This window comes from Vanessa tameamea, chromosome Z (assembly GCF_037043105.1).
Source record: "Vanessa tameamea isolate UH-Manoa-2023 chromosome Z, ilVanTame1 primary haplotype, whole genome shotgun sequence".
NCBI lineage: Eukaryota > Metazoa > Arthropoda > Insecta > Lepidoptera > Nymphalidae > Vanessa > Vanessa tameamea.
The window spans coordinates 5380527-5396408 of NC_087341.1; the positions used below are offsets into that span (position 1 = coordinate 5380527).

Sequence of the window (15882 nt, forward strand, 5' to 3'; positions counted from 1 at the left end):
ACCTTGTAAAAATTACTATTTGATAAAATATATGTAGTATTTTTATATATATATGTAGGATATTTGTTCAAAAATAGATATATAGTCTAAGTTTTCGGACGACATAGCGTGGACGTAGATGGGTATTTTGCAAAATGACACAAAGTTTCGACAACATCAAATAATTGTCGAATATCACAAATTTCAAGATATCACTAAATAATGAGCGTTGAAACAATAAGCAGTGTCTGGTACGTAGAGTTCCGGCCAAAGCTCACTGAGCAACTGAACCGGAAGCACATCGACCCCTCGCCACCAAGACTGCACAGCACCAACCGGTGGCCCTTAGAGGACGCCTTACAATGTCCGTATTAATGGCAATACGACAAAGGTGTATATATGAAATTTAAAGTGGCTTTAGAAGTAATGAAATTGTATGTACGAAATCACGCACAGTCGTCGTGTTAAAGTATATAATATATTAAAATTGATATTTATTTTGAAACACGATTGTATCGCCTTTTAAATTCTATGTAACACAATTACGCCAGGGATGGATAGACCGGACGTATCTCGCGGAGATTACGAGTATTGAGTTATGTGGCTCGTATGCATCATAGCTAAACATGATGTTATATTTGTGTAATAAAGAGGCGATTTCAAGTTCGTCGTGTTTTTGTCAAATCTATAATATGACACTTATATTCTCCGAAATAATTATAACAAAGAAAAACATTGTTTTTTTAATGTTAAAATTTTATTATTTTTATTCAGTAGTATTTCATACATACATATATGGATTTTTGAATTATAAATAATATGAAATATTTATGTACTTGGATCTAGTGGTGACACATACTATTGTGTAGAATATAGTACTTACATATATCGTAAACTTTAATATTTAGTAACAATCATTGCCTAGCGTTTATGTAATAAGAATGAATACATGTGCTTTAATGAAATGAGAGTATATTTATGTAATGGAACATATATTAGTGAGAGCGTTGTACCTTAACGAATGAGTATTTTTATATACCTACGTATACATATAATCAATGTCTGTAAGAATATAATGAACGTTTTTTTTTTCCTTTTTCACACATCATTTCCGTCCATTGGAAAATTTTTGCTACCTACATTTAATTTTTTACTAAAATCGATCTGAACTGATATTTTATATTCCGATATTTGTATATTTTTACAATGCATTTCGCTGACATTTTAATAATACTAGATTTTTGTTTGTAATTCATAAAAATTAAAAAAATAAAACATAATCTTTATAACATTGACCGTTTCTTTGGAATAGAAAATGTATGTGCTGTGAGTGTAAAGTTATATATGTATGTATATATTAATAGTGAACTCAAGTTGTTGTTGTCAATAGAAAATTTAGATAAATGTTCATGTCTGCATTTAATGCATTTATTTAACTTATAAATTTAATTAAATAAGCGCTTGCTTTACTGTAAAATATTATACCTTATCTATTTATTATATCTAAAGAAGACTGTTCCGGACAATGAATATACAATTAAAAATTTCCCAATCTGGACCATTGATTACAAACGAATTAGATACACACAAAATTTTGTCTTTATCTTAGATATTCCTTGGCTGAACTTATCTATCGTATCTTTAGATGTTTATATTTAAAATTATCGATGTATTTAAATAAGACATAGGTGTTTTAATATGTGTTTTAATAATAAGGTAATATTTTAAACGATAGACTCGCCTGAAACGCACAGTGATTTAGTTAATACGATGATTTTTTTTTTAATTATTTATTTATTACAATTAAAATATAATTTTAATTTTATTTCCATGTATACATTTTAAAAGCTTGTTTTTTTAAAAGAAGACATGCTGCGCCGACCCCAAGTATAATTGGGATAAGGGCAGGAGGATGATGATGATGATGTATGAATTTTAAAAGCGCATTGTATTTAACTTAATTAAACTTGTGTACTTATAGTTGTTGAGTTGTCGAGATTTATTCGTTTTGTGTTCTGGGCGAGAACATTGTATTTAATAAATTAACTAAACAGTTAAAAATGTTAATGCTTAAATCGCTTTCATTTTACTATCTTCATTATTGTCTGTGTAGAAATAAATGTTTAAAATAAATAAAGTTCAAATTAGATGTGCCAGCAAACATATCGTTTTATTTTCTCCAATTCAATACTAGCTTTGTATTTTGGCCCTAGAAACTGTCAATGCGCTCCCAATCTAGGGTCCATCGAAGTTGTTTAACATGCGTCCGATATAACATCCAATACGTGGATTGAATACTGCAATGGAAAACCTGGTCTATAGATAGTGTGGGATGTTTGTTTGTTCTCATAACAAGCTTATAAGATAATTAATTACAGCGATAGTGAGCTTTTTTAACCTTCTACTGTTAGAAAGTTCCCTTTGTATTGTATACACAAAACATTTCAGACTTGCTGGTACATAATTTTTATATAGCAAGTGACATTTTGTTAAATTTAAATTTCATGTATGTACATATAGGTATATAGGTATATATTACAACTTATTTTTACTCTTGCTATTTGCTTATAAATATGTCTGTCACGTTCTAACCTTCGTTTATCTATATAAAAAACATATTTAATTAACATAATATGTTATCTAGTAAAGCTTGAGGTCGAATTCAATTATTATTTTGAACACTTATTTCACTTTTCAGCTTAAAAACTTGGTACAAGTCAATTAAAAAAAAACCTAAAAAAAATATGAAAGTATTCTAAGATTATTTCATAATATATTACATGAATGCTTACTTGATAAAATTCTAAGCTGTTGAATATGGAAAAAAAAAACAACTGAAACTAAGCAATACTTTCCTTTTTTATTTAAATATAGTTACTACTAATAGTTTTTAAATAGAAAATACAGTTATCGCAATGCGAATGTATTTTAGTTTAATAAATTTAAGTGTTATTTTTGACATCTTTTTGATATTTAGCATTTTGAAATGATTATAATTTGCGAAACCTTCATCATAGCCTAACCGTTTAAATTTTAACAATTTGTTTGCAATAAAAGTAGAGTAATGTGAAAGATTCGAACGTAAAGAAACCGACATGCATGCATGGCAACAGTTAATATTATTATAACAAATTTTCTTTTGTAGTTTATTATGACTTCGACAGGCGTTCCATCTCAGCCAGCCAGCCGGAATGTTTATTTTTCTCACTCATTTAAGGATGCTACTCAAACCATGATACTCGTTCTCCGTTCGTGTATTACGGACACCGGTTAATATCTGCTTAATTGTTCTAAGCGCGTTCGCAGTCAACGATCTTGCGGGGTTCGAATTTATTTAATTTAATTTTCTTGCATAAATTTGTCGTGGAAAATAATATTATAAGTTCATAGCTTTAATAGGTTACTTTTAAAGTGTTCGTCAATTTTGGTGTATGATTTGGGGAGGGGGGTGGGGAAGCTGTACATGATGACAACAGATGGTTCAAGACTTAACCACCATCGAGGAGGCGTCCAGGTTTGTTGCATGCACCCTGAAATATGACGGCTACGCTTCGGTTCCGGTACATTTTCATCAAACTCGTACTCATTGACTCTTGAACGACCAAATTATTCAGAGGACAACATCCAGATGGATCTCTCCTTTTGTTTTTATCTTCATATGATAATAATTATTTAAAATATTATGCTCTTATTATATTAATAGAACATCTACATCTATATTTTTATATTATTTTGTTTATTAATATTCGTAACTGCTATTATTGCAGTTTATGATAATATAATATTAGCCTTAAGGTCTTTATCATCATTTTACTCCGAATTTGCTGAGCTTGAGCCTGTTGGATTGCACCTGAAGACAGTCAACCAGAAAACCTTTATTGTATATATAGTATATTCCAACCGCAACGGACAATACACAAACGCAAATAAACAAAATTTCACAACGATATTCATGATATATAGATAGATAGATATACCTATTATTTTAAGCTGTCGTCGGAACTTTGGAAGTGAAAATTAAAGTGGATATAAGTAGTTAAGTGGTGTGGTGGTCAATCAAAAATTGTTCTGAGTTAATAACAAATTATATGGACTACGAAAATCTAAGGTTTGTTTAGACTATTTCATATTAGTCGGAAGTATTTACGCTTTCGGGCGTCGGAAAGCACGCAAAGCTTTTCACTTTTCAACTTGCAAACTTTTCCGGTCGTGTCATCCCATCGTAAGATAAGAGTGAGGGAGTAGACAGTGTGCGTGTGTTTGCGAATACACTTGTGCACAATATGTTCTGTGTACTTGGCTAGTTTTCCTTGAGATTGACCGCCGGACGCCGTCAGAACGACATCATATTCGTCATCATGTTATGTTATAGAGAGCATGTAAGAAAGAGCTATACTTGCTTACTTACTATTCCAATTAATCATGTAATTGGACATGATTTGCGACTTCTGTTTACATTAAATATTTATTTATAAACGGTTTCGATTACTACTAGTATAAAAGCAATTTCTGGTTTCTTTTGTAGTTGTCTAGATGGTTATCTATTTTTTCTGGGGCAGATATAATATCTCTGACAATTGAATAACATAATAATAATATAATTTAATTTAATAATTATAACTACATTATAATAATTATATTAATAATTACTTTTTTTTATTTTTAGTTCGATTATTTGAATATTATAAATGAATAATTGATAAATATTTAAGATTTCAAATGGAACAAAAGAAAAATACATAATTTTTACAGAAATTGCTCTCTCACAGTTATCAAATTCGGAAATATCCGTTTACAAAAAAAATCAGTGTTCTCATATCGTATTATTTGGTAGACGTTTCAAAATTTTAATGGTGCAATAATTTTCACGATGATATATTTCTAAATAAAAAGAAAACGTATATTGTCTAATACTCTCCTCATGTAGAAACTAATTGATCAATTAAACGCCACATGGGGTGGCGTGTTTCCGCCTCCATGTTTACAGCGAGGGGATATTGATTTATCAAGTGTAACAGGAACTGGAAAATGAACGCAATCGATCGAGACCTAGGCAACGAGAGTATAACGGTAAATACCACCGTAACTATTTGATAACAACGTGCAAAATTGCTTAAATCATTCACGTCTGCTACTTATATTGAATATTATTATTTCAGCAATTTATTTCAGAAGATAACAGTTATTTTTTTAAAAAAATTCATAACGTTTTCATATTTAAGTAATTAATACAGACCCATTAAAATTACAATGTCTTTTAATTTTATGAAACGACTTTAATTTTAGGCAAGTGTATTAAACATTTTAAAAATAATAATATTACCAATTAAGACCTCGTTGTAACAAGAGCCCAATTAGCATTTCCTCGTTCAATCTAAATTTTAATCCTTTGAAATAAAATAAATCAGATAATTTTTATTTTTTCTCGCTGGAAAAACGCATACGCGTTTCACGCTACTCGCCGGTGCCCAGGACGACTTTAGTACACCGAAATACCCACTGAAAAACCAGCGGTACAGGTGTACATCGCTGTCGCATGCTACCGTTACGCCCTGACGGTCGGCCCGCTTATGCCGGCCTCCAATTTAAGGTGGATTCCCGGGGTACTGAGAACTCCCCTAATCCCTGCGACCCTTAATGAGGCGGGAGGAGAAAGTGGGCGTAACGTTGTTACCTCCTCCCCGGTCTTCTTCGGCAGATTGGGTCTGCAACAGCTCCCATTTCGCTGCGTCATGACGATTTCCCAGAAGAAGCGTATTTCCGACCAGCACACCTCGCTCCCGATCATAGCGTTGATGACGCTCGGCAACGAGAGGTCTCCGCCCATAGTCACCGCTAGGGAATGCCTCTGGGGCCCCCTAGCAGCACACTCAGTCAGAATGTGATACGCAGTGTCCACTGGCGCACCACGCTCTTGATAGGAGGGTGACACCTCCCACCGCGCAGTTATCCTACACCGTGCAGGTACTTGCCGAAGCATCCGGGTCCGGTAAGTACCTGCGTCTTTGAGCCCACCATTGATTCTGAGGTCTTAGAGTTTCACGCCCTGCTCAGCACGCGCTAAGACCTAAGCATACGTGATGCCTTTCTGCTCCGCTTCCGATTGAAATGTTAACACCACTGCAGCTGTACAAGGAGCGACTAACTTAGGCTTGGCCGTGACGACGTTGCCTTACGCACCGTAGGCGCAACCGTGGCCGTTGTAACATCAGGAAGGAAGTCTGCTTTTCCTTTTTACCACAGTGTACCACGACATCTCCTGAACTATCTGCTCATTTGCTCATTTGCTATTATTATTTGAACACCAACATTTATTTGTGTTTCATTTGTTTAATTAGATGCGGACTCCAGGCAAGAACTCAACTCGCCCATCAACTATCTGGTATCGGTATTCTAATTTTCTAGGCTATTTAAGTACTTTAATTTTTTAAGCTGCCGATCAGACAGTCGTATAACCAAAGTCCGTAATCTTTATAGGCTGGTTAGACCTAGAAAAATTGATTTTAATATTTATACCGTTATGTCCTAATTTCAGTTAAACGAATATTAAAAGTAAATTTGGCTTGATAAGCTCTGAGGTCTTACTCATTTGATTGATTAAGAAGTACTACAACACAGGTATTTGAAATTCCAGCGATACAATAATTTTATTTCGATACATAAACATAACATAATCAGCCTGTACATTTCCCACTGCTGGGCTAAGGCCTCCTCTCCCGTTGAGGAGAAGGTATGGAGCATATTCCACCACGCTGCTCCAATGCGGGTTGGTGGAATACACATGTGGCAGAATTTCGTTGAAATTAGACACATGCAGGTTTCCTCACGATATTTTTCCTTCACCGCCTTCAAATTAAGCACATAAAAATTCAGTGGTGCCTGCCTGGGTTTGAACCCGAAAGCATCGGTTAAGATGCACGCGTTCTAACCACTGGGCCATCTCGGCTCTTTCGATTATGGCGCTAAAAATTGCATCGTTTGATTTAATAGAGGGACTGCGGCGGGAATTCTAGGCAAATTTCTTTCAATAGAACTTTTAATCTCAAAGATTTCACCTGATTTCTAATAGTTCAACTGTGCTCTTAAGCATAAGAATGCCAAAGAGTTTTTTGAAGAAAAAAAGCTTGAATTTACGTTTTCGAATATTACTAGTAATCTCATTTGATAAGGTTAGGAGTTTTCACGATTTGCATCTTCCCTTAGATATTTATTAGATTTAAAATTTGTATAGCTCAAGGTTCAAAGTAAACGATTTTAATTTTACAACTACTGTAAATATAAAATGTAATCAAAATATTAATCAACTCGTGCATAGTTAGCTTTGAGGAAAACAGAAAACTCGTTTGAATTATTTTTAGCGTCTAGAGTAATATCTATCTCATTTGATAAAAGATAAGTAAGGATAATATGAATAAAAATATTTATTCTATTGACTAATGTAGATTTATTTTGAATTATTAGCTCTATTAGATATTCTTACAGATAATAAATTGCATGCAAGAATATCTACAAACTTATGTGAGTTTTTAAATTCCTTATTCCTTACTTAATAGATATAAAATAATATATTAACAAAAAATCGGACAAGTGCGATTCCGATTGCGCACAGTGAATTCCGTACCACCAGACAGACAGTCAAACAGACGCTGATGTTAAAACAAATTTACGGTTTTCTTATTTTTTCCTATACATACATCATGCTAAGTATTGCTTTTTGCCGTTTTTCATGATTCTAGGTCAATGAAAAGTACCTTATAGGTTTAGATTTCCTTTTTGAGAATGTATGGGAACTGCGAAATGAATGGCCATATCTTTTGATTTCGTTGATTTAGAGGTTTGATATTTTTACAGCTCGAAGGGACCGCAGACTTGAGTATTTGGTATTTATTTAAACTTTATAGTTTTCCTGAGAAAAGGGTCTTGACGTCATTTACAGACAGACGGACGGACAACAAAGTGATCTTATAAGGGTCCCTTTTTTTCCTTTAGAGGTACGGAACCCTAACAATAATTTATTGCAAATCCATTTGAGCAGAAGTTTTCGGATTTACTATTTAAGAAATCAGTTTTGATTATCAAAAAAAAAATTTAATATCACTACATTTCTCAGATTTCAAATCTATATATATATAAATCACAATACATAGGTTTGATTTTAACATTTAATGAAATAAACGTTCGATAATATCTACGTCCGAAATACACAAAATACGATACGATATGATGGGAATACTATTCTGCTGCAAATTCAACGTGCGATGTTTATATTTCGTATCTCGCTTACCTAACTTGTCAATGAAGCAAAGACTAGCATATTTGGATATGAAGTGGAGTGTATATACTTGGTTTATACTCTATTAGCTTTTGTTCTAGAACTGTCAATGCTGAATGAATATAAAAAATATTAATTTGTTTTGAAATAACTATAGATAAAAGTAACCATTTGTCTAAATCTAAATTATGTACAAAAATGAATATTTAATTTTATGCCTTTTTGCGTAACATTGTTCGTATTAGTAATGTTAAACTAACGCCGATTTAGCACAAATAAATTTATTACTTTTCAAATGATTTGACATACGACAAAACGTGGATTATGTTTTAATCTTTGACATTGGCTATTTCAGAACCTGTCCACAGAAATTAAGTATAGATATATGTTTTTTATCCGGCCCCAGGGACCATATTTTTTTAATATTGTTATTTTATATACGAAAAAGTGTAACACTTTTTTCGTCTCAATTTAGTATGTTTTCTTTTATATAATACTTGATGCCCACCCCGGTTTCGCACGGGTGCGATGATGATAGTAAATAAACTACAGAATGTCTTTATATACAACGTTCACAGCTTTTTTGTCATTAGATAAAAAAAAACAAACCGCTATGTCCCTGCATTTTAAATCCGTAACATCTTTAAAAACATTCATTTAAATTACATGATGTAAAAGGCCATATTGATCTATATTAAATGCACACATTATATATTTAAGGTACTTAATTGGATAAGGATTAATGCTGTATTGCTTCGTAAATGAGCCATTATTTCTCGTAAAAAGGATAAAAAAGTTATTGTTTGGTATCCATAAGAGATAGATTTTTGTATTCCTTTTTAAGGTGTACAATACTGTAGTACATTATTTTGATCTATCTCGTAGAGTTTAGCCTGCGTTCACAATATAAGTGCAAAAAATGTGTTTATTTACGATATCACGTTAGAAACCTCTAGAATTATCAGTGTCTTTCTAAAATTACCTTATTTCTACTATTCATGTAATTATACATAAACCTTCCTCTTGAATCATTCTATCTATTAAAAAAAACGTTGATTTTGATGCGGTCTTTTTACCCAACGGGGTAGTTTTAAAGATCTAAGCATACTTAAGGACAGACAGACAGCGGGAAGTGACTTTGTTTTATACTATGTAGTGATTAACTTTCATCCGCGGGTTCGCCGGTGACTGGGGTCTCAAGGGACAAAGACAGTTGTTAGGTATCCTAACAATCTATAAGCAAGTTTTATAATGACAATCAAACTCACATTCGCATTTAAATGTGAGTTAGGAATATTGATGTCAAAATGTTATTAAATACAACGTGCTGTTCATAATGAGATATTTGCTTTTTATTAGTTTATCTTAAAGATGTTACCATAGACTAACCAGATTAAACAGGAAATAGCGTAATTAGTTTTGCGCTGGGGTTTATTTTTAGATGAAAACCGGACCGATTCTGATTGGCGCACTGAGGGTTTCGTACCACCACACTATATTGTCAGACAGACATACGGACAGACGAACAAAGAAATTATATTATAACGGTAGCTGTTTTGGTTTAGAGGTACGGAATCCTAAAAGAATTTAAGTTTTATCTTATTACGTATAAGTTAAGTTAGAGGATGTAAAATTACTTTAGCCCTGAAGATTTATTTTACAAAGACTGACAACAACGCTTTTATTTTTTTTTATGTTAGAGTTGGCAAACGAGCAGGAGGCTCACCTGATGGAAAGTGACTACCACCGCCCATGGACATCTGCAACACCGAGGGGCTTGCAAGTTGCCGGCCTTTCAGGAAGGAGTACGCTCTTGTCTCGAAGGTTATCAAATCCAATGTGTGTATCGAACTGTATCCAATGAAATCAGCCCTCATCTCTAAATCTATTATACTTTAGTTTTTACTTGGTGGTAGGGCTTTGTGCAAGATATTGTTGTGTTCCGGTTTGAAGGGTGAGTGAGCCAGTATAACTACAGACACAAGGGACATAATATTTTAGTTCCTAAGGTTGTTGGCGCATAAGCAATGTGAGAAATGGATAATATTTCTTACAGTGCCATTTCTATGAGCGGTGGTAACCACTTACCACCATAAAAAAGGTTATGATGATGTCGACCTATTTAGACCACGGCTGCCAATCTCAAGGGAAACCAGGCATCTACACAGGATATATTAAAGTGCACAAGTGTGTGCGGAAACACAGGTGCACACTCTATTCCCTCACTTTTATCATCCGATGGGTGAAAATTCCAACACGACCGGAAATAGTTTAGGCATGGGAGTGTTCACACTTTGATGTTCCAGACTTCAAGCTGATACTGAAATTTTTTCAACCAAATTGGGTTTTTCGGAAATAACCAATATCATTTTATCGGCTAGACATTGGATTTGGACCCAAAATCTCGGGATCTGTTATTTCTGCCTTACATATAGCCACTAGACGAGGCAGTCCAATTAACTTGAACTTGTCCTTACATATTCGTGCCAGTAAATATATTTGTTATTAGATTTATATTATGTTTTAGTTTTGTGTGCATATTTATATTAAGAGTCTTTATTTATTACTTATGTATTTATTCTGTAACGCACGGTATCACTAGTAAGTACTGAAGACTGTTCCTTGTATTTCCCTGTGGTATTTTACTCCATTAACTTGCTTATGCAATTTACGAAGATATATATTTCTTGCATTTATTTATTTATTTATATTTAATATAAATCGTGTATGATATTACAGAAATCATAAAATTAAAATTGATTTCCAAATATAATTAAAAAGTGTGTTCTTACTTACTATTTACTTTTGTTTAATGAAATTATGTATTGAGGATCTGATAGAGCTGATAATTTGATAGTTCTCTCTATTCGACGTTCGTAAAATTAATTAAATTAAATTTCATAAATCTAAACCAGTTTTAATATTTAATATAAATTCGAGTATATATTAGGTATATACTCATTTTGTTTCCTATTTTTATTATAAAACATTTTTCGGTAGAGTTTTAAATCCCCATAAAGGTATGTCTGTCAGTCGTCTTGTTCTAACTACGATTGTCATGTTAACAGGCTATTTCCGTATGTTAATCTCGCTGTTTTTGTTGAATGTCAATCGTCATATAGCCTTGCTCAACGCCCGTCTTTCGGGCTACGAATTGTAACGGTGAAAGGCGAGTGCTCGGTGGGGGCAAACCGCGGGCGCGGCAACCATGACAGTCCGCCTCGAGCGCATGTCCGATACGTTGTTTTGCAAACGACCCGGAACTCGCGCGCCGTTCCACGTACGAAAAGCAAATGGGAAACTTTTACTTTCGCGCGAGATATTAAATCTGAATCACATTTCTCCGTTTGTGTGTGAACGTGTGTGTTACAATAATATGTATTAGTGTCAGGTTATTAAAATACATTTTTTGCTTATGATTGAAAGAGACAATTGCAAAATGTTTCTATGTGTGTGCCTTGTAATTTGGAGCGGTGCCCTCGCGCCGGCTCTGGCTCAAGGTGAGTTGAACAATGCAAGCAACTCCTTCCTTTATTGTGTGAAAAACTATAGTGCGGGATTTCGACCCTAACATGACAAAAACTGAGTGTTTACGAAAGTTTTATTTAGAACACTATTAACAAACGCTTTTAAATAAATTAAAACAATATATGTAATTAAAAGCTTAATCTGCGCTTTAAGCTTTTAAAGTTACGTTAAATAACAATTATTACAAAACCCATTTAGTAATAAAATTACACATTACAAAACATATCAAACTGTTTATAAGCGTATGTACCTATAATGACTTTGCATTAATGTTGATATATTATCTTAAAATAAGTCCGTTTAGATGCAATCCACACCCGTAACAAATTACTGACTCATTTAAGTTGACGTAAAGTAAACGTCTCTATTATTTTTATTATTGAAATTAGAAGTTAAATATTTGGTAAACTTTAAAGTAGTTCGTTTGCAAAGAGCTTCAAAGGTCAGATCTTTCTATGTAAGAGATAAAGTAATGAAGAATATTCTCAGAAATATATTTTGTTATAATAATAAGTAGCGTGCAATATGCTAACAGGAATATCACTAAAGATACACAGTACAGCGTTACGGTTTGATATAACCATTGTTGAGTTCCTCAAACGTAGACTGATCGTTTATTATGTACTATGAAAATATATTGTTAGATTATTGCTGTTTACACCTTCGCTCGTGTTGAGGTATCGGTCGTTAGATGTTAGGCGTCAAGAAGCCTAAGTAATTCCTTGGAGTTTTAAGTTGCTTCATACCAAATTTCATCAAATTCAGTTCAGGAGTATGGCCATGAAAGCAACAGACAGAGTTACTTTCGCATTTATAATAACAGTTTAGATTAGGTTATTTATTTGGGTAATATTTTACATACTTAAATTACTGTATTATATTATATTTACACTTTATACGTTTCGTTTATAATATAATTATTAAATCATTCAACTAGAATCAGTTTTATAGATAATATATTATTGTTGTTATTCGATATTATATACATCAGTTATCCTTAAAATTCGATAATGTTGTTTAAAAGTAAAAACATGCGCAAACGCGAAAAATAAACACATTTAAAATTATATGTGTAATACCTATGGTATGTACCTTAAGTCCTTATTTCTGTATATAATTACCTTATATAACAATTTTATTACAATCCGTATATACACACACAAACTTTCTCATATCTAAAATTGGTAATATTAAAGATATTGTCACACGAGTGAGCCCGTTTCGTTACCATGTTTGAAACTCATCGGACACCTTTAAAAACGGAAATTAAAGGCGCGACGAAACATGTTTTGATTTAAAATTGTCCGTTTGAATTGTAAAAGTGTAAAACCGCTTAAATCGTAATAAAAATAGACGTAAATATAATTGAATTGTAAATGATTTATTCCTTATTAACAACAACTTTACTTTCTTTATGCAAAAACTAATGACATTGTTTTGAGCCCACGATACACAGCCGGCTAACACGCTGCCGCGCCGCCGGTGATGCTTTCACTTATCCTGTTACTGTGCGTGTGTGAGTATTCTTTGTATGTGTTTGAAACCGGCTCGGCCCTCTGCCCCACTGAACGATATAGCCTAATGGCGAATCGTAAAGGGTCCCCTTTACGATTCGTACTCATTTCGTACATTTATTTGTAAATACATAATCTGTAATATATTTTATAAAATATATTTAATTGATTTTTTGTTTTAATTTAGTAACATTTATGCAATCTAATTTGAAAAAAGGATATACCGGTATTGATTATTTAAATTATATAATAATTTACGAAGAACATAAAAATATTATTATTTTTATTTATTATCCGATCATAAGGTGGCTTATCGGACCCAGGAAAATATTATAAAAATATTCACACTTTACAAAAAGCCAGTCTAGTAAGTTAGGTATTTAGTAACTTCTGTACAATTAAATGTACGTGCCATACAGCGTAACATGAACTATGCTGTTAATTACGCTTCTCGATTGCTCTAAACTACCGGTATCTATGTACATTTAAAAGGTAGAGCCCGAATGACTGGCTGTTAACGATCGGCATATATCACATACATTTAAAATTTGGGAAACCTTAGTCTTGTTATTTAAAGGGTTTTATAAGCATATTATCCTCCTTCCAATCGATCCGTTCAAAGTATATAATATTAGCACCCAACGAAACTAAATGTATACGTATATATTTAGAATTAACAAACTTGTCGCGCTGGAAAATAGAAACTGAATTTCCGCAGGCGAGGCCGCGATGGGCAGAGCCTAGTGATTAACTACAAAATCAATCAAATTTTTAGCGGTCGATTGATATCGAGGACTGAAATGATGCTCAGTAGGTAGAAAGGGGGACCTGACATTGAATATATTATGAAAGTTCACTATATTTTCAATTACTTAATCTGTTGTATCAATTCCTCGAAATGAAATTTTCTAAGATCAACTTCCATTGAGTGACATACGCAACACGAGCAGCGGATTTTGTCCAGATTTGGCATTAAAAATGTTATATGTCAAGTAAAATTTATATATTTTTTTTCCTGATAAATATTACTAAGTACATAAATAATATATAAAAATATTTGTTACTTACATTTTCAAAATCAATATGATGTAAAATCTGTATCTATATTAAAAGTTAATGTGTTTACACAACAAAATGTGACAACTCCCATTCACCCATGAGTTTTCATTAAAAGCGGCTACCAAAAAAGTATTTATAATTTAAAAAGTTATACAATATATTTTGTAATCTTCCGATTTATAATTTAAGCTATTCGTGTACAGTCGGTGTATATTGCACATACATTAAGATGCGGCCGATACGTTCAAATAAACACTAAAGTAAGAACAAACATCGTGTGAGTTGTTCGCAAGATTGCGTACTAATGTTGGGGAAAGCTCGGAGCCGGCCTCGGGCATAAAAGACCGGCCGGTTGGATGTAATCATCTTGATTATAGATTCTAGTGAATGACCGACCAGTCCAATAGAAATCTCTAAAAAGACACACCTATCCGATGTTAATTATAAATTATATTAATGCCTTATTTCTTTGGTAAAGAGCATAAATATATGAAAATCGAGTTAAATGAAAATGACGAAAATATTACATGAGAGTCGTTATTTCTCATTAAATGTAGCTTATAATATAATATAAGCATTATAAGCATGTCATTTAACAGAGGCAATCTCTAGCATTGTTATTAACAACAGATTGATGTACATCTCAATTCCGCAGACAATCAACCGTATCTCAGTTACATGACAATGATACTGTATTATATATAACTTTATAAAGTTATTTAGAAACATTTTAGCACAGTACAAAATTTCGTTAATATAAACTTTACTGAACGACGTTCGTAACATTGTGCAGATACTTTGTGACACCGTGGTCACTGGTCAGCTCTAAAGCCGGTCAGCGGGCCGGAGACTACACGGTGACGTCACGCATGGACCTGTTTTTGAAACTATTTCGTATTGCATTTATTCGACGACTTCGGTAATTTTGATTTTTACATTCATTACTTTGTGAGATACATTTAATTAGCTATTTAGGTTGTTGTGTCATATATTTGCTTAATACTCACTTAATTTTAAAATGTTTAGACTGGACGGATAAGAAACATTAAAGGTTAAGTTTCCTGATTAATTTGAATACTATTTTGTATTTGTCGTTTCGAGTCAAAAGTGTTTGCTGTGCTAACGAACGCGCGAAATATGTAGGTACCTTATATATGAGATTTTAAACATTAGACATCGCAAGCATAAGAAATAATTACTACTTAGTGATTATTTTTCTATTTTGCTTAGTAATAAATAAAAAAAACTTAAGTAAAAAGCTGTCGTGCTAACAGGGTCAACAATAATATTTTAATGTTTTTATTTCCAAATCAAGGTTATTATTTTCCGCAGCTTCATTCAAGCGTGCCGGCGCAAGCGCCACAAAATGCGAGTAGACCGTTATATAGAATCGTTAACAAACTTTTACTCGTTCTCTGGCGGTAGATTTGCTGTTATTTTGAATTTAATAACGCTTGATACCAGATTGTGACATACATCCAATGTCGAATTCGCTTTGAAAAATAATAGATATTCATCGAGCCGATATTT

At 32.9% G+C, this 15882-nt stretch overlaps 2 protein-coding genes across 2 annotated transcripts in view; one reads left to right on the forward strand and one right to left on the reverse strand.

Annotated features, from left to right (window-relative positions):
• LOC113404244 (protein phosphatase 1 regulatory subunit 12A) overlaps nt 1–15882 on the reverse strand; it is a 538461-nt gene that overhangs the window by 427788 nt on the left and 94791 nt on the right. The gene's annotated exons all lie outside the window — the stretch shown is intronic.
• LOC113404243 (sushi, von Willebrand factor type A, EGF and pentraxin domain-containing protein 1) overlaps nt 11451–15882 on the forward strand; it is a 51353-nt gene continuing 46921 nt past the window's right edge. Inside the window, exon 1 of the mRNA XM_026645096.2 lies at nt 11451–11751. Coding sequence (XP_026500881.2) covers nt 11667–11751 — 85 coding nt within the window. The 5' untranslated portion in view covers nt 11451–11666. The remainder of the gene's footprint in view (nt 11752–15882) is intronic.